This window comes from Ascaphus truei, chromosome 6 (genome assembly GCF_040206685.1).
Source record: "Ascaphus truei isolate aAscTru1 chromosome 6, aAscTru1.hap1, whole genome shotgun sequence".
NCBI classification, from domain to species: Eukaryota; Metazoa; Chordata; class Amphibia; order Anura; family Ascaphidae; genus Ascaphus; species Ascaphus truei.
Window position 1 is genome coordinate 136,476,396 of NC_134488.1, and position 19,195 is coordinate 136,495,590.

General features: G+C 53.1%; 1 protein-coding gene across 1 annotated transcript in view; it reads right to left on the reverse strand.

Moving 5' to 3' along the window:
* Positions 1–1,353: 1,353 nt before the first annotated feature.
* The window catches only part of LOC142498176 (transmembrane protease serine 5-like), a 112,827-nt gene continuing 94,985 nt past the window's right edge, over positions 1,354–19,195 (reverse strand). The window contains exons 13-14 of the mRNA XM_075606687.1: positions 4,212–4,364; positions 1,354–1,514 (exon numbers count right to left, since the gene is read on the reverse strand). Of these exons, the coding sequence (XP_075462802.1) occupies positions 1,485–1,514; positions 4,212–4,364 (183 nt within the window). The 3' untranslated portion in view covers positions 1,354–1,484. The remainder of the gene's footprint in view (positions 1,515–4,211; positions 4,365–19,195) is intronic.

The window sequence follows — 19,195 nt, forward strand, 5'->3', positions numbered from 1 at the left end:
CAGACGTCCGGAACAGAGGGAAACACTCAAGATTGTAATTACCATACTTGAGAAATGTTTAGCAGGGAATTCCTGTGAGGAAGTCATGCATAATTTAGCCCCGGACTTGTAAGACATCCCGCTGGCATGGTTCCAGGAAAAGTCCGAAGTTAAAAAGGTTCCGACATCTTAAGGTGTTAAGCAGGGAGGGGTAATTACAAGTACCCTAAACCTAGCAGATGTCCAGTAGACAAAGTAGACAAAATGTCGCCAGGAAAGGGGGCTCGGTTTGCTAAGTGGCGAAGGTGCGAGGTTTGCGCATGCCCTTGGCATACTAAGAAGCCCTCTGCCCGGTGCTCAGAGGCATTGGCAACCTGGGGATAGGTGGGTTATTTAGTTCCCACGCAGCGATTGGTTGCAGAGCTTAAAGATAGGGGGGTTTTGACTGCTTAAAAAATCCCTGCAGCCAATCGGGAGGATTCATCATGCGGTAACAAGGATTCCTTTAAGCTGGATTTTAAACTTTGCAACAACGTAACCCAAGTCAAGAGTTCGTAAGAACTAATCCAGAACCAGAACCATTTCTACGACGGTAGAACGAAGTAAGCAGCTGCGGAGGAGAAACCGGGGTTGCGAGAGGCGCCACTATCCAAAGACTGCTTTCGGCTTTACTGGCGCACAACTCCCGCTCCTGAGAAATTGTGCCTAAAGACTGTTTGAAAAGATTTTGTTCTGGAAATAGAAGAATTTGTTTTATCCCGTCCCAGTAAGTGTACTTACGTAATATTTTGTAAATCAAGCTGAGTATGTTCATTGTGTAAATAAATGACAATTTATTTTACCTCTTGCTTTGCTCAATCAAACAATCCGGGTAATTGTGGTGTTAAAAGTTCTGGTTTCCTGTGACACACGCACACGCCCAGCACTGAAGATAACACGCACACACACGTACATACACGCACACACTTTCTGCCTACAGTATCTAATATGATTCAGCATTTTCATTCACATTGGGCAGTGAGACGTGACCTGTTAACCCTGTCACTGCCAGAGATCCTCAGACAGGCGGAATAAGGGCCCTATTAATCCTATCACTGCCAGAGATCCCCAGACAGCCAGAGTAAGGGCCCTATTAACCCTGTCACTGCCAGAGATCCCCAGACAGGCAGAGGAAGGGCCCCATTAACCCCATCACTGCCAGAGATCCTCAGACAGGGTGAGGAAGGGCTCCATTAACCCCGTCACTGCCATAGATGCCCAGACAGGCAGAGGAAGGGCTCCATTAACCCCGTCAGTACCAGATTACTCACAGTAACAAACTGTATATTTAATGTCTGCAAACAGAAAAAGGATAAACACATTTTATTTTCTCGATTTATTTGTCTCCTTTTCTGATATTCTCCCCGGTGTCTCCATCCTGCATCCTAGAGGTGTCTCCATCCTGCGTCCTAGAGGTGTCTCCATCCTGCATCACTGGATCTTGCTGTCCATCTAAAGAGAGAGTCCTAGAGGTGTCGCAGGATCTCGCTGTCCATCTAGAAAGAGAAGAGAGAGTCCTAGTGGTTTTGCGGGACCTCGCTGTCTTTCTAAAGAGATACGAGAGTCCTAGAGGTGCTTTTTTTACAGCAGCAGTTCCTGGAAAAGCATAGTTTATTTCCCCTCGCACTGCTCAGCGCCGGGACCTGCCGCTCACTATATAATTACCGCAGCAGGTGCCGGAAATTCAACATGGCCACCGGCATCAACCAGTGAGTGAGACCGCCTTCCAGTGTGTGAGAGACCGCCTTCCAGTGTGTGAGAGACCGCCTTCCAGTGTGTGAGACCGCCTTCCAGTGTGTGAGACCGCCTTCCAGTGTGTGAGACCGCCTTCCAGTGTGTGACACCGCCTTCCAGTGTGTGAGACCGCCTTCCAGTGTGAGAGACCGCCTTCCAGTGTGTGAGACCGCCTTCCAGTGTGTGAGACCGCCTTCCAGTGTGTGAGACCAGCTTCCAGTGTGTGAGAGACCGCCTTCCAGTGAGTGAGACCACTTTCCAGTGAGTGAAACCGCCTTCCGGTGTGAGAGACCGCCTTCCAGTGTGAGAGACCGCCTTCCAGTGTGAGAGACCGCCTTCCAGTGTGAGAGACCGACTTCCAGTGTGTGAGACCGCCTTCCAGTGTGAGAGAACGCCTTCCAGTGTGTGAGACCTTCCAGTGTGAGAGACCGCCTTCCAGTGAGTGAGACCACCTTCAAGTGTGTGAGACCGCCTTCAAGTGTGTGAGACCGCCTTCCAGTGTGTGAGACCGCCTTCCAGTGTGTGAGACCGCCTTCCAGTGTGTGAGACCGCCTTCCAGTGTGTGAGAGACCGCCTTCCAGTGTGTGAGACCGCTTTTCAGTGTGTGAGACCGCTTTCTAGTGTGAGAGACCGCCTTCCAGTGTGTGAGACCGCCTTCCAGTGTGTGAGAGACCGCCTTCCAGTGTGTGAGAGACCGCCTTCCAGTGTGTGAGACCGCTTTTCAGTGTGTGAGACCGCTTTCTAGTGTGAGAGACCGCCTTCCAGTGTGTGAGACCGCCTTCCAGTGTGTGAGACCGCTTTTCAGTGTGTGAGACCGCTTTCTAGTGTGAGAGACCGCCTTCCAGTGTGTGAGACCGCCTTCCAGTGTGTGAGAGACCGTCTTCCAGTGTGTGAGAGACCGCCTTCCAGTGTGTGAGACCGCTTTTCAGTGTGTGAGACCGCTTTCTAGTGTGAGAGACCGCCTTCCAGTGTGTGAGACCGCCTTCCAGTGTGTGAGAGACCGCCTTCCAGTGTGTGAGAGACCGCCTTCCAGTGTGTGAGAGACCGCCTTCCAGTGTGTGAGAGACCGCCTTCCAGTGTGTGAGAGACCGCCTTCCAGTGTGTGAGACCGCCTTCCAGTGTGTGAGACTGCCTTCCAGTGTGTGAGACCGCTTTCCAGTGTGAAAGACCGCCTTCCAGTGTGTGAGACCACCTTCCAGTGTGTGAGAGACCGCCTTCCAGTATGTGAGAGACCGCCTTCCAGTGTGTGAGACCGCCTTCCAGTGTGTGAGACCACCTTCCAGTGTGTGAGACCGCCTTCCAGTGTGTGAGACTGCCTTCCAGTGTGAGAGACCGCCTTCCAGTGAGTGAGACCGCCTTCCAGTGTGTGAGACTGCTAATGAGGGAGTCCGTATTCCAGTGAGTGAGACCGCATCCCATTGTGTGAGACCGCCTTCCATTGTGTGAGACCACCTTCCATTGTGTGAGACCGCCATCCAGTGAGTGAGACCACCTTTGAGTGTGTGAAACTCCCTTGCAGTGTGACTGCCTGCAAGAAAGTGAGACTGCTTTTCAATGGCAAGAATGACTTCCAAAAAAGTGAGACTGCTGTCAAATGAATGATGTTCAAATGAGTACCTTCAAGTGAGTTGTGCTCCCCTCTAATGGTTGAGAGTGCCTTCCAATGAGTGAGTGACTCCCAATGAGTGAGTGACTCCCAATGAGTGAGTGACTCCCAATGAGTGAGAGCGACTCCCAATGAGTGAGAGTGACTCCCAATGAGTGAGAGTGACTCCCAATGAGTGAGAGTGACTCCCAATGAGTGAGTGCCTTCCACTGAATGAGTACCTTCCAATGAATGAGTGCCTTCCAATGAATGAGTGACTCCCAATGAATGAGTGACTCCCAATGAATGAGTGACTCCCAATGAGTGAGTGACTCCCAATGAGTGAGAGCGACTCCCAATGAGTGAGACTACATTCCAATGAGTGAGAGTGACTCCCAATGAGTGAGTGCCTTCCAATGAATGAGTGCCTTCCAATGAATGAGTGCCTTCCAATGAATGAGTGACTCCCAATGAGTGAGTGACTCCCAATGAGTGAGTGACTCCCAATGAGTGAGAGCGACTCCCAATGAGTGAGAGCGACTCCCACTGAGTGAGACTACCTTCCAATGAGTGAGAGTGACTCCCAATGAGTGAGAATGACTCCCAATGAGTGAGAGCGACTCCCACTGAGTGAGACTACCTTCCAATGAGTGAGAGCGACTCCGAATGAATGAGTGCCTTCCAATGAATGAGTGCCTTCCAATGAATGAGTGACTCCCAATGAATGAGTGACTCCCAATGAGTGAGAGCGACTCCCACTGAGTGAGAGCGACTCCACTGAGTGAGACTACCTTCTAAAGACTAAAGTAACTCATTAGTGTACAGATCAGTGTATTGAGCGCATATTGTGACACAGCCCCAGCCTCGGACTCACCTGTAACCGGTGGTATACCCAGTCCAGCAGTGCAGTAAGGTTGGTGTAGACTCCGGGGCGGTTGGGTCTGCCGCAGCCCTCTCCCCAGCTCACAATACCGACCTGCCACCACAGCCCCCCATCCTGGCAGACCAGGGGTCCCCCACTATCTCCCTGTACAAGAAGACATAAAGGGGAGACAGTCTGTATCCATGTTTCCATCCTGTATCGCTGCACCTTCCAATCCAGTAGCGGTGCCATGTTCTGTATGTATGTATGTGTATATATGTATGTATGTATGTATGTATGTATGTATGTATGTGTATATATGTATGTATGTATGTATGTATGTATGTATGTATGTATGTATGTGTGTATGTATGTATATATATATATATATGTGTATGTATTGTGATAGCATTAGGTATCTCTAGGTGCTGGAACAGTGCAGTAAGTGTACTTTTCCAGCTCACAGAGAGTTAATCCTCCCTGGAATGGCTAATGCAGCTGCTGCCTAATTAATCAGGCTGGGCTCCTCAGTGAATAAGGAAGTGTTTAAGGCAGATACAGAGCTGCCATTCCTGAGAGATGCAATGTGTGCGAGACACATGCTGAGAGATACAGAGTGAGAGATTGCTTTCCCAGAGAGGGGGGCAGAGAAGTGCTCTCCAGCTAAAGAAGGAAGGCTGGCACAGCCCTTGACAGTGGACCTATAGAGGAGTTTCTCTGAGCCCACATTGGGCCAAGTTCCCCTAAGGAAGGAAAGGAGGAGAGACCGTGCTGAAGCGGGGATGATGGACTAACAGATAAGGAAAACCCTTTATTATTGTGTGCAGAGACTGTATACATTGTTGCATATGCCAGGGCATGCTTTAAGCTGGGAACAAGTGTAGTTGGCCAGCTGTGGTTAGAAAGGGCTGAAGCCAAGTTGAGTTATTTTCCCTAACGGGAATAGATATTTTATTTTATGATTTGTTTTGACTTAAAGAGACGGTGGGCCTGTTAGTATGATTCCTGCCTTAAATTGGGACTAAACGAGACTGCAACGTGGTGTGGGCATCACAATTGGTGGACAATGCAGGCACCGAGCAGCAGAAACTGTGGGTTTGAAGATAAATGCGGGGATTTAAAATGGCTGCCCAACTGAAGTAAAATAACAAAATTCTGCAAGCAAAGTCTGTCCTACTGTGTATGACCAGTTGTACTTACAGGATACACAGAGAAAAGTGTGGAAAATGGGGGAAATTCTGACCACGCTTCAGCACGGAAAACCAGAAAGTACTGCTGCCTTAAAGCAGAAGTTGCAGCAATGGACAAAGTCACCGGAGGGGAATACAGCGTTGTTAGTACAGCAAATGGCACCGTCCCTACCCCAGATGCCGAAGGAAAACTCCTACGGGGCCCCACGAAAAGGACAGTCTCCATTTGTAGCAGAAGCTCCAGAAAAAATTACCCCCCGGTCTGCAGGAAGGCACGGGTCAGAAAAGACCAGAGATGAGCTACAACCCAGAGCGTTTGGCGCAATAATCACGGGAATGACGACTAGCCTTGAGATGACAACGGCTACCGCTACAGCCATATACAGAGAGCCGAGCAAATCAGAGAAAACAAGTACTGACTGGAGACTATGCTGTGAGATTGTCACGGGAGACTATGCTGTGAGATTGTCGCGGGAGACTATGCTGTGAGATTGTCACGGAGACTGTGCTGTGAGATTGTCACGGGAGACTATGCTGTGAGATTGTCACAGGAGACTATGCTGTGAGATTGTCACGGGAGACTATGCTGTGAGATTGTCACGGGAGACTGCGCTGTGAAATTGTCATGGGAGACTGCGCTGTGAGATTGTCACGGGAGACTATGCTGTGAGATTGTCACGGGAGACTATGCTGTGAGATTGTCGCGGGAGACTATGCTGTGAGATTGTCACGGGAGACTATGCTGTGAGATTGTCATGGGAGACTATGCTGTGAGATTGTCACTGACTGGAGACTATGCTGTGAGATTGTCACGGGAGACTATGCTGTGAAATTGTCACTGACTGGAGACTATGCTGTGAGATTGTCGCGGGAGACTATGCTGTGAGATTGTCACGGGAGACTATGCTGTGAGTGTCACGGGAGACTATGCTGTGAGATTGTCACGGGAGACTATGCTGTGAGATTGTCACGGGAGACTATGCTGTGAGATTGTCACGGGAGACTATGCTGTGAGATTGTCACGGGAGACTATGCTGTGAGATTGTCACGGGAGACTATGCTGTGAGATTGTCACGGGAGACTATGCTGTGAGATTGTCACGGGAGACTATGCTGTGAGATTGTCACGGGAGACTATGCTGTGAGATTGTCGCGGGAGACTATGCTGTGAGATTGTCACGGGAGACTATGCTGTGAGATTGTCGCGAGAGACTGTGCTGTGAGATTGTCGCGGGAGACTATGCTGTGAGATTGTCGCGGGAGACTATGCTGTGAGATTGTCACGGGAGACTATGCTGTGAGATTGTCGCGGCAGACTGTGCTGTGAGATTGTCGCGGGAGACTATGCTGTGAGATTGTCACGGGAGACTATGCTGTGAGTGTCACGGGAGACTATGCTGTGAGATTGTCACGGGAGACTATGCTGTGAGATTGTCACGGGAGACTATGCTGTGAGATTGTCACGGGAGACTATGCTGTGAGATTGTCACGGGAGACTATGCTGTGAGATTGTCACGGGAGACTATGCTGTGAGATTGTCGCGGGAGACTATGCTGTGAGATTGTCACGGGAGACTATGCTGTGAGATTGTCGCGAGAGACTGTGCTGTGAGATTGTCGCGGGAGACTATGCTGTGAGATTGTCGCGGGAGACTATGCTGTGAGATTGTCACGGGAGACTATGCTGTGAGATTGTCGCGGGAGACTATGCTGTGAGATTGTCATGGGAGACTATGCTGTGAGATTGTCACGGGAGACTATGCTGTGAGATTGTCGCGGGAGACTATGCTGTGAGATTGTCACGGGAGACTATGCTGTGAGATTGTCGCGAGAGACTGTGCTGTGAGATTGTCGCGGGAGACTATGCTGTGAGATTGTCGCGGGAGACTATGCTGTGAGATTGTCGTGGGAGACTATGCTGTGAGATTGTCGCGGGAGACTATGCTGTGAGATTGTCGCGGGAGACTATGCTGTGAGATTGTCATGGAGACTATGCCGTGAGATTGTCACGGGAGACTATGCTGTGAGATTGTCGCGGGAGACTATGCTGTGAGATTGTCACGGGAGACTATGCTGTGAGATTGTCACGGGAGACTATGCTGTGAGATTGTCACGGGAGACTATGCTGTGAGATTGTCACGGGAGACTATGCTGTGAGATTGTCAATGACTGGAGACTATGCTGTGAGATTGTCACGGGAGACTATGCTGTGAGATTGTCACGGAGACTGTGCTGTGAGATTGTCACGGGAGACTATGCTGTGAGATTGTCACGGGAGACTATGCTGTGAGATTGTCGCGGGAGACTATGCTGTGAGATTGTCGCGGGAGACTATGCTGTGAGATTGTCGCGGGAGACTATGCTGTGAGATTGTCATGGGAGACTATGCTGTGAGATTGTCGCGGGAGACTATGCTGTGAGATTGTCGCGAGAGACTATTCTGTGAGATTGTCACGGGAGACTATGCTGTGAGATTGTCACGGGAGACTATGCTGTGAAATTGTCGCGGGAGACTATGCTGTGAGATTGTCGCGAGAGACTATGCTGTGAGATTGTCGCGGGAGACTATGCTGTGAGATTGTCACGGGAGACTATGCTGTGAGATTGTCGCGGGAGACTATGCTGTGAGATTGTCGCAGGAGACCAGGTTCTACAGCAGCTTCTTATATCGGGATCATGTGACTGAGCAAAACAAGATGGTAAAATAAATGGTAATTTATTTCTTATAAAAGAAAGACACACAAAGTTACACAATTCAAGATTAACACACTTACTGGGAATGGGGCTAATGAATAAATCCATTTCCGGAACGAAACTGAGTCCTAGAGGTGCCAAGCTATGCATCCCAACACTAAGCCGCTGAGTCCTAGAGGTACCAAGCTATGCATCCCAACACTAAGCCTCCGAGTCCTAGAGGTGTCAAGCTATGCATCCCAACACTAAGCCTCCGAGTCCTAGAGGTGCCAAGATATGCATCCCAACACTAAGCCTCTGAGTCCTAGAGGTGCCAAGCTATGCATACCAACACTAAGCCTCTGAGTCCTAGAGGTGCTAAGCTATGCATCCCAACACTAAGCCTCTGAGTCCTAGAGGTGCCAAGCTATGCATCCCAACACTAAGCCTCTGAGTCCTAGAGGTGCCAAGCTATGCATCCCAACACTAAGTCTCTGAGTCCTAGAGGTGCCAAGCTATGCATCCCAACACTAAGCCTCCGAGTCCTAGAGGTGCCAAGCTATGCATCCCAACACTAAGCCTCCGAGTCCTAGAGGTGCCAAGCTATGCATCCCAACTCTAAGCCTCCGAGTCCTAGGGGTGCCAATCTATGCATCCCAACACTAAGCCTCCGAGTCCTAGAGGTGCCAAGCTATGCATCCCAACACTAAGCCTCCGAGTCCTAGGGGTGCCAATCTATGCATCCCAACACTAAGCCTCCGAGTCCTAGAGGTGCCAAGCTATGCATCCCAACACTAAGCCTCAGAGTCCTAGAGGTGCCAAGCTATGCAACCCAACACTAAGCCTCTGAGTCCTAGAGGTGCCAAGCTATGCATCCCAACACTAAGCCTCTGAGTCCTAGAGGTGCTAAGTTCTTCATTATTTTCCTGAAACATCCAGTCCTAGAGGTGATCAGCGCTGTACCTTTTTATTTTTAATCTAAACTGTCCAGTTCTGGTGGCAACTCTCTGCCCGGCACCCATCCCCCAACTGCCCAGTCTTAGAGGTTCCGCTCTATCCCAAACTCCCTCTGCCCGGCACCCATCCCCCGACTGCCCAGCCTTAGAGGTTTCGCTCTATCCCAATCTCCCTCTGCCCGGCACCCATCCCCCGACTGCCCAGTCTTAGAGGTTCCGCTGTATCCCAAACTCCCTCTGCCCGGCACCCATCCCCCGACTGCCCAGTCTTAGAGGTTCCGCTCTATCCCAATCTCCCTCTGCCCGGCACCCATCCCCCGACTGCCCAGTCTTAGAGGTTCCGCTGTATCCCAAACTCCCTCTGCCCGGCACCCATCCCCCGACTGCCCAGTCTTAGAGGTTCCGCTCTATCCCAAACTCCCTCTGCCCGGCACCCATCCCCCAACTGCCCAGTCTTAGAGGTTCCGCTCTATCCCAATCTCCCTCTGCCCGGCACCCATCCCCCGACTGCCCAGTCTTAGAGGTTCCGCTCTATTCCAATCTCCCTCTGCCCGGCACCCATCCCCCGACTGCCCAGTCTTAGAGGTTCCGCTCTATCCCAATCTCCCTCTGCCCGGCACCCATCCCCCGACTGCCCAGTCTTAGAGGTTCCGCTCTATTCCAATCTCCCTCTGCCCGGCACCCATCCCCCGACTGCCCAGTCTTAGAGGTTCCGCTCTATCCCAAACTCCCTCTGCCCGGCACCCATCCCCCGACTGCCCAGTCCTAGAGGTTCCGCTGTATCCCAAACTCCCTCTGCCCGGCACCCATCCCCCGACTGCCCAGTCTTAGAGGTTCCGCTCTATCCCAAACTCCCTCTGCCCGGCACCCATCCCCCGACTGCCCAGTCTTAGAGGTTCCGCTGTATCCCAAACTCCCTCTGCCCGGCACCCATCCCCCGACTGCCCAGTCTTAGAGGTTCCGCTGTATCCCAAACTCCCTCTGCCCGGCACCCATCCCCCGACTGCCCAGTCTTAGAGGTTCCGCTCTATCCCAATCTCCCTCTGCCCGGCACCCATCCCCCGACTGCCCAGTCTTAGAGGTTCCGCTCTATCCCAAACTCCCTCTGCCCGGCACCCATCCCCCAACTGCCCAGTCTTAGAGGTTCCGCTCTATCCCAATCTCCCTCTGCCCGGCACCCATCCCCCGACTGCCCAGTCTTAGAGGTTCCGCTCTATCCCAAACTCCCTCTGCCCGGCACCCATCCCCCGACTGCCCAGTCCTAGAGGTTCCGCTGTATCCCAAACTCCCTCTGCCCGGCACCCATCCCCCGACTGCCCAGTCTTAGAGGTTCCGCTCTATCCCAAACTCCCTCTGCCCGGCACCCATCCCCCGACTGCCCAGTCTTAGAGGTTCCGCTGTATCCCAAACTCCCTCTGCCCGGCACCCATCCCCCGACTGCCCAGTCCTAGAGGTTCCGCTCTATCCCAAACTCCCTCTGCCCGGCACCCATCCCCCGACTGCCCAGTCTTAGAGGTTCCGCTGTATCCCAAACTCCCTCTGCCCGGCACCCATCCCCCGACTGCCCAGTCTTAGAGGTTCCGCTCTATCCCAATCTCCCTCTGCCCGGCACCCATTCCCCGACTGCCCAGTCTTAGAGGTTCCGCTCTATCCCAAACTCCCTCTGCCCGGCACCCATCCCCCAACTGCCCAGTCTTAGAGGTTCCGCTCTATCCCAATCTCCCTCTGCCCGGCACCCATCCCCCGACTGCCCAGTCTTAGAGGTTCCGCTCTATCCCAAACTCCCTCTGCCCGGCACCCATCCCCCGACTGCCCAGTCTTAGAGGTTCCGCTCTATCCCAAACTCCCTCTGCCCGGCACCCATCCCCCGACTGCCCAGTCTTAGAGGTTCCGCTCTATCCCAAACTCCCTCTGCCCGGCACCCATCCCCCGACTGCCCAGTCTTAGAGGTTCCGCTCTATCCCAAACTCCCTCTGCCCGGCACCCATCCCCCGACTGCCCAGTCTTAGAGGTTCCGCTCTATCCCAAACTCCCTCTGCCCGGCACCCATCCCCCGACTGCCCAGTCTTAGAGGTTCCGCTCTATCCCAAACTCCCTCTGCCCGGCACCCATCCCCCGACTGCCCAGTCTTAGAGGTTCCGCTCTATCCCAAACTCCCTCTGCCCGGCACCCATCCCCGACTGCCCAGTCTTAGAGGTTCCGCTCTGTCCCTGACTGCCCAGTCTTAGAGGTTCCGCTCTGTCCCTGACTGCCCAGTCTTAGAGGTTCCGCTCTGTCCCTGACTGCCCAGTCTTAGAGGTGCTGCTCTACCCCAAACTCTCTGAGTGGAAGAACGAGTGTACCCCGCTTGGCCATGGTTCTGACGCCCCATCTCCCTCCTCCAATCACAGTGCAGCGGGGAACAGGGGACTATATACTGATTGTATCACTTAACTCCTCCTACTGCCCCACGTAACCACCCAAGTGTGCTCAGGGGGCACCAGAGGGGCAGCTCGCCTACATACAGGGGTGCAAAGAGACACACGTGTCCCAATGGGTCTATTTACTAAAGTCTCTCAGCTGCACAACTGGGGCGACGCCAGTGCAAAGAAACAGCACCAGATTTATGTGTGTATATAAAGGAATCCCATGGAAATGAATAGGAGCGTCTCCTCGGTTACACCCGGTTCCTTTGCTCTGGTTTTGCAGCCATGCGGCGTTCGTGAATCGGTCCCGATGGTCGCCCCCACTTCAGAGATACCGAGCGATTCTTTTGATCTAATCCTGCGGTATAAAGCTGGTCGGCGAGACCGCGACACAAAACCAATCGCTATCTCTGCGGTGTTAGAGTAAAGTGGCTGTTATCTGCTAATGACGATACATATTCAGATAATCCCCCTTATCAGCAGCCTTTATGGCAATATTACTGCCGTTTGTCAGGTTCTCAGCGGGAATGTGACACGTGACGGAGTCAGGTTTAACAATGTGAGAGCTGGCAAGTGTACAACACACGTCAATAATATAAGGGAGGCAGAGGTACCTATTGTATGTAGGTGAAGCCACCACACTGCCTAGTAATACGAGTCCCACTATGTCAGTCCATACACCACCTTTATTGAATGAGTTTATAGGATGCTGGATACGTTCCTCCTGTCTCCCGGGAATCTGGGACTTCGGGCTTTTGTGGTTATAATCTGATGCTGAGATTTACAGCCATGTTTCCTAAACCAGGGTCCTCCATGAGACACCCCCCCATGCTGGAAGACGCCCAACAGCCAATTCCCTCGGGCCGTACAGGGTCCTCCATAAGACACCTCCCATGCTGGAAGACGCCCAATAGCCCATTCCCTCGGGCCGTATGGGGTCCTCCATAAAACACCTCCCATGCTGGAAGACGCCCAGCAGCCCAGTCCCTCGGGCCGTACGGGGTCGTATTGACCTCGTTGCGCTGGAAGCTGTTTGGAGCTCGGCGTCTCCTTGTATCAGTTCATTATCACTCGTTGCCTCTGCGTTGCCCCTTTACGAGCCCGCTGGTGACGGGGAGTGTCACCTGATGGAGTTATGGAGGAATGACTATCCTTGCATTTATCTGTCATTCTATCCTCAGAACTTCTAATCTTTCCGCTAGGACCTCCCGAAGTGTCGGCATCAAACAATCCAACCCAGGTTAATAATCCTTAATACAACAGAAGACGGGGGTGCCCAATGCTACATCACATTGACAAAACATATATGGTAATAAGTATAAAGTTTAAATACTTGAATAATAGTAATTACTTGGTTGTTAGTTAAACCCTTTGGCCAAATCATCGTAACCCTGCATACCAAACGTCAAGATAAACCAAAAATGCAGGTCCTAATTTTTGGTTGTACCTTGACGTTTGGTATGCAGGGATACGATGCTTTGGCCAAAGGGTTTAACTAACAACCAAGTACTTACTATTATTATTCAAGTATTTAAACTTTATACTTATTATCATATATGTTTTGTCAATTGGATGTAGCATTGTGCACCCCCGTCTTCTGTTGTATACATTTGCCACGCTCAGTAGCACTCATTTTGACATAAATATATATTCATGATGTGGTGGGTGTAGGAGTTTCAGCTACCTGGGAATATGTCTGTAATAATCCTTAATACACAGAATTCAAGGTGTCATCTGACGGGGAGACTTGTGAGCTCTCTATTCTGTACAAACAAACTCTCAATTTGGCCCACGGATTTCTTCACTTCCGGTGGGGGCGACACCATGTATTTCAGGTTTCTGATATTAAAAGGTATAAACGGGTCGGCAGCCGCACGGCGTCCTCGTGATCAGTAGAAAGGGAACGATAAATATAGGATGTCTCAGTCGGCTAAACGTAGCGTGGGTAGAACGTTATGGAGATACGTCTTTAACTTTATCCGCCATGTAACTACCAATATGTTTTTTCTACCGGAGGATCGTTGTGGCTGGTAAGATTCGCCACGTCCCATACACAAAGTAAGTTATGGTGGGTATAAAAGTAGCAAACCCCCCCACCCCCGACCGTACGGTGTAAAACAAATACAAATACCCCTTGTGAGCACATTGATACGTCTGCCACCCTGCCATTCCCCATCATCTCTTAGCACACAGCGCTTCCCCTGCAGCCAGGGATTCTGGGTAATGACATGCACATGAGCACAGTATTTTTTTTTGCTTCATATCTATTTTAACATGGACCTCTATAAGCGTACGCCTGCCGTATTACACCATTGTTTCAGCACAGCCTGCGTTAAAGAAGTGCAGAGCCAGTAACCTGCTCACAGACTGCTATTTCGACCTTTTGCGTCTCATCAGTGTGAGGCAGATTATACCGGCAGGTAACTGGGCACAGCCGGACACTTCTTTGCCCCACGCTGTGCTGACACCTTTGCATTGGAATTATGCGCGTGTGGGAGAAGGTGCACGGCCAATGTGTTATATCCCACGCTGGCGCGCACCCGCGGCGACGCCAACGTCCGCTCCATCTGTGCGGGTTTCATATATTTCTGTCTGTGTTAGGAAACGCAAACTCTGCGCAGCATGTTTCACACTGAATGGAGAACGGACGCTGGAATTATAACAGTGTTACAGGGATCAGGGTGGTATTGAAATGCAACGCACAATGGCGGCTATTATTCAGGAACGCAGGGACACTCCCGTGAAATACAAAACCACTGCAGAGTGGGGAAAAGGCTGTAAAAAAACTAAGGAGAGAACCAAAAAATAAATATATATATACACACACACACGTGTGAAAAAGAAAGTACACCCTCTGTGAATTCCAGGGTTTTACATATCAGGACATACCAACAATCATCTGTTCCTTAGCAGGTCTTAAAATTAGGTAAATACAACCGCAGATGAACAACAACACATGACATATTACACCGTGTCATGATGTATTTAACAAAAATAAAGCCAAAGAATTGTAAATGTAATGAAATGTATGTATATATATATATATATATAAAATGTCGAGACTCCTGATGAAGGCCCCTGGGGACGGAAACGTTGGGTGTATGGGCGGAGTATGTTCTAATAACCTCGTCTCTTTCTGCACATTTCTGCCGTTTCCTGGTGCTGGGCGGCATTTCATATGTGCGATGTCAAACGTTGTATAATACAGAGAGCGACGGCGTGTTCGTATATAGATTACGTGGCGCTGCACCTTTAAGAACAATACATTTCTTTTTAAATCAATATCTGAAATCTGCGAGATGAAACGGGCACTATTGCTGTAACCATTAATAACCCTTCCGTTCCCAGCAGCGGGTGCGATAAGGCGGCTATCGTCTGCACGGCTGAAAGTTCAATCGATTGTTATTGATCTTTTTATATACAGTGTGTCCGAGTTCAGGCGTACTGTGGTATATACTGTATATATATATATATATTTCATGTATATAGAGTTAACAGCATAAGCACAGAACTCTTTGGCCCATAGTACGTACCGATAGGTGTTTCACCGATATCTGGGGGATGTGTCACCGTGTCCCAGCCGGCAGCACACTGATATCTGGGGGATGTGTCACCGTGTCCCAGCCGGCAGCACACTGATATCTGGGGGATGTGTCACCGTGTCCCAGCCGGCAGCACACTGATATCTGGGGATGTGTCACCGTGTCCCAGCCGGCAGCACACTGATATCTGGGGGATGTGTCACCGTGTCCCAGCCGGCAGCACACTGATATCTGGGGGATGTGTCACCGTGTCCCAGCCGGCAGCACACTGATATCTGGGGATGTGTCACCGTGTCCCAGCCGGCAGCACACTGATATCTGGGGGATGTGTCACCGTGTCCCAGCCGGCAGCACACTGATATCTGGGGGATGTGTCACCGTGTCCCAGCCGGCAGCACACTGATATCTGGGGGATGTGTCACCGTGTCCCAGCCGGCAGCACACTGATATCTGGGGGATGTGTCACCGTGTCCCAGCCGGCAGCACACTGATATCTGGGGGATGTGTCACCGTGTCCCAGCCGGCAGCACACTGATATCTGGGGGATGTGTCACCGTGTCCCAGCCGGCAGCACACTGATATCTGGGGGCTATGTCACCGTGTCCCAGCCGGCAGCACACTGATATCTGGGGGATGTGTCACTGTGTCCCAGCCGGCAGCACACTGATATCTGGGGGATGTATCACCGTGTCCCAGCCGGCAGCACACTGATATCTGGGGGATGTGTCACCGTGTCCCAGCCGGCAGCACACCGATATCTGGGGGATGTGTCACCGTGTCCCAGCCGGCAGCACACTGATATCTGGGGGATGTGTCACCGTGTCCCAGCCGGCAGCACACTGATATCTGGAGGATGTGTCACCGTGTCCCAGCCGGCAGCACACTGATATCTGGGGGATGTGTCACCGTGTCCCAGCCGGCAGCACACTGATATCTGGGGGATGTGTCACCGTGTCCCAGCCGGCAGCACACTGATATCTGGGGGATGTGTCACCGTGTCCCAGCCGGCAGCACACTGATATCTGGGGGACGTGTCACCGTGTCCCAGCCGGCAGCACACTGATATCTGGGGGATGTGTCACCGTGTCCCAGCCGGCAGCACACTGATATCTGGGAGACGTGTCACCGTGTCACAGCCGGCAGCACACTGATATCTGGGGGATGTGTCACCGTGTCCCAGCCGGCAGCACACTGATATCTGGGGATGTGTCACCGTGTCCCAGCCGGCAGCACACCGATATCTGGGGGATGTGTCACCGTGTCCCAGCCGGCAGCACACCGATATCTGGGGGATGTGTCACCGTGTCCCAGCCGGCAGCACACTGATATCTGGGGGATGTGTCACCGTGTCCCAGCCGGCAGCACACTGATATCTGGAGGATGTGTCACCGTGTCCCAGCCGGCAGCACACTGATATCTGGGGGATGTGTCACCGTGTCCCAGTCGGCAGCACACTGATATCTGGGGGATGTGTCACCGTGTCCCAGCCGGCAGCACACTGATATCTGGGGGATGTGTCACCGTGTCCCAGCCGGCAGCACACTGATATCTGGGGGATGTGTCACCGTGTCCCAGCCGGCAGCACACTGATATCTGGGGAATGTGTCACCGTGTCCCAGCCGGCAGCACACTGATATCTGGGGGATGTGTCACCGTGTCCCAGCCGGCAGCACACTGATATCTGGGGGATGTGTCACCGTGTCCCAGCCGGCAGCACACTGATATCTGGGGGATGTGTCACCGTGTCCCAGCCGGCAGCACACTGATATCTGGGGGATGTATCACCGTGTCCCAGCCGGCAGCACACTGATATCTGGGGATGTGTCACCGTGTCCCAGCCGGCAGCACACTGATATCTGGGGGATGTGTCACTGTGTCCCAGCCGGCAGCACACTGATATCTGGGGGATGTGTCACCGGGTCCCAGCCGGCAGCACACTGATATCTGGGGGATGTGTCACCGTGTCCAAGCCAGCAGCACACTGATATCTGGGGGATGTGTCACCGTGTCCCAGCCGGCAGCACACTGATATCTGGGGGCCGTGTCACCGTGTCCAAGCCGGCAGCACACTGATATCTGGGGGATGTGTCACCGTGTCCCAGCCGGCAGCACACTGATATCTGGGGGATGTATCACCGTGTCCCAGCCGGCAGCACACTGATATCTGGGGGATGTATCACCGTGTCCCAGCCGGCAGCACACTGATATCTGGGGGATGTGTCACCGTGTCCCAGCCGGCAGCACACTGATATCTGGGGAATGTGTCACCGTGTCCCAGCCGGCAGCACACTGATATCTGGGGGATGTATCACCGTGTCCCAGCCGGCAGCACACTGATATCTGGGGGATGTGTCACCGTGTCCCAGCCGGCAGCACACTGATATCTGGGGGATGTGTCACCGTGTCCCAGCCGGCAGCACACTGATATCTGGGGATGTGTCACCGTGTCCCAGCCGGCAGCACACTGATATCTGGGGATGTGTCACCGTGTCCCAGCCGGCAGCACACTGATATCTGGGGGATGTGTCACCGTGTCCCAGCCGGCAGCACACTGATATCTGGGGGATGTGTCACCGTGTCCCAGCCGGCAGCACACTGATATCTGGGGGATGTGTCACCGTGTCCCAGCCGGCAGCACACTGATATCTGGGGATGTGTCACCGTGTCCCAGCCGGCAGCACACTGATATCTGGGGGATGTGTCACCGTGTCCCAGCCGGCAGCACACTGATATCTGGGGGATGTGTCACCGTGTCCCAGCCGGCAGCACACTAAGATCTGGGGGATGTGTCACCGTGTCCCAGCCGGCAGCACACTGATATCTGGGGGATGTGTCACCGTGTCCCAGCCGGCAGCACACTGATATCTGGGGGATGTGTCACCGTGTCCCAGCCGGCAGCACACTGATATCTGGGGGATGTGTCACCGTGTCCCAGCCGGCAGCACACTGATATCTGGGGGATGTGTCACCGTGTCCCAGCCGGCAGCACACTGATATCTGGGGAATGTATCACCGTGTCCCAGCCGGCAGCACACTGATATCTGGGGGATGTGTCACCGTGTCCCAGCCGGCAGCACACTGATATCTGGGGATGTGTCACCGTGTCCCAGCCGGCAGCACACTGATATCTGGGGGATGTGTCACCGTGTCCCAGCCGGCAGCACACTGATATCTGGGGGATGTGTCACCGTGTCCCAGCCGGCAGCACACTGATATCTGGGGGATGTGTCACCGTGTCCCAGCCGGCAGCACACTGATATCTGGGGGATGTGTCACCGTGTCCCAGCCGGCAGCACACTGATATCTGGGGGATGTGTCACCGTGTCCCAGCCGGCAGCACACTGATATCTGGGGATGTGTCACCGTGTCCCAGCCGGCAGCACACTGATATCTGGGGATGTGTCACCGTGTCCCAGCCGGCAGCACACTGATATCTGGGGGATGTGTCACCGTGTCCCAGCCGGCAGCACACTGATATCTGGGGGATGTGTCACCGTGTCCCAGCCGGCAGCACACTGATATCTGGGGAATGTATCACCGTGTCCCAGCCGGCAGCACACTGATATCTGGGGGATGTGTCACCGTGTCCCAGCCGGCAGCACACTGATATCTGGGGGATGTGTCACCGTGTCCCAGCCGGCAGCACACTGATATCTGGGGGATGTATCACCGTGTCCCAGCCGGCAGCACACTGATATCTGGGGGATGTGTCACCGTGTCCCAGCCGGCAGCACACTGATATCTGGGGATGTGTCACCGTGTCCCAGCCGGCAGCACACTGATATCTGGGGATGTGTCACCGTGTCCCAGCCGGCAGCACACTGATATCTGGGGATGTGTCACCGTGTCCCAGCCGGCAGCACACTGATATCTGGGGGATGTGTCACCGTGTCCCAGCCGGCAGCACACTGATATCTGGGGGATGTGTCACCGTGTCCCAGCCGGCAGCACACTGATATCTGGGGGATGTGTCACCGTGTCCCAGCCGGCAGCACACTGATATCTGGGGGATGTGTCACCGTGTCCCAGCCGGCAGCACACTGATATCTGGGGGATGTATCACCGTGTCCCAGCCGGCAGCACACTGATATCTGGGGGATGTGTCACCGTGTCCCAGCCGGCAGCACACTGATATCTGGGGGATGTATCACCGTGTCCCAGCCGGCAGCACACTGATATCTGGGGGATGTGTCACCGTGTCCCAGCCGGCAGCACACTGATATCTGGGGGAT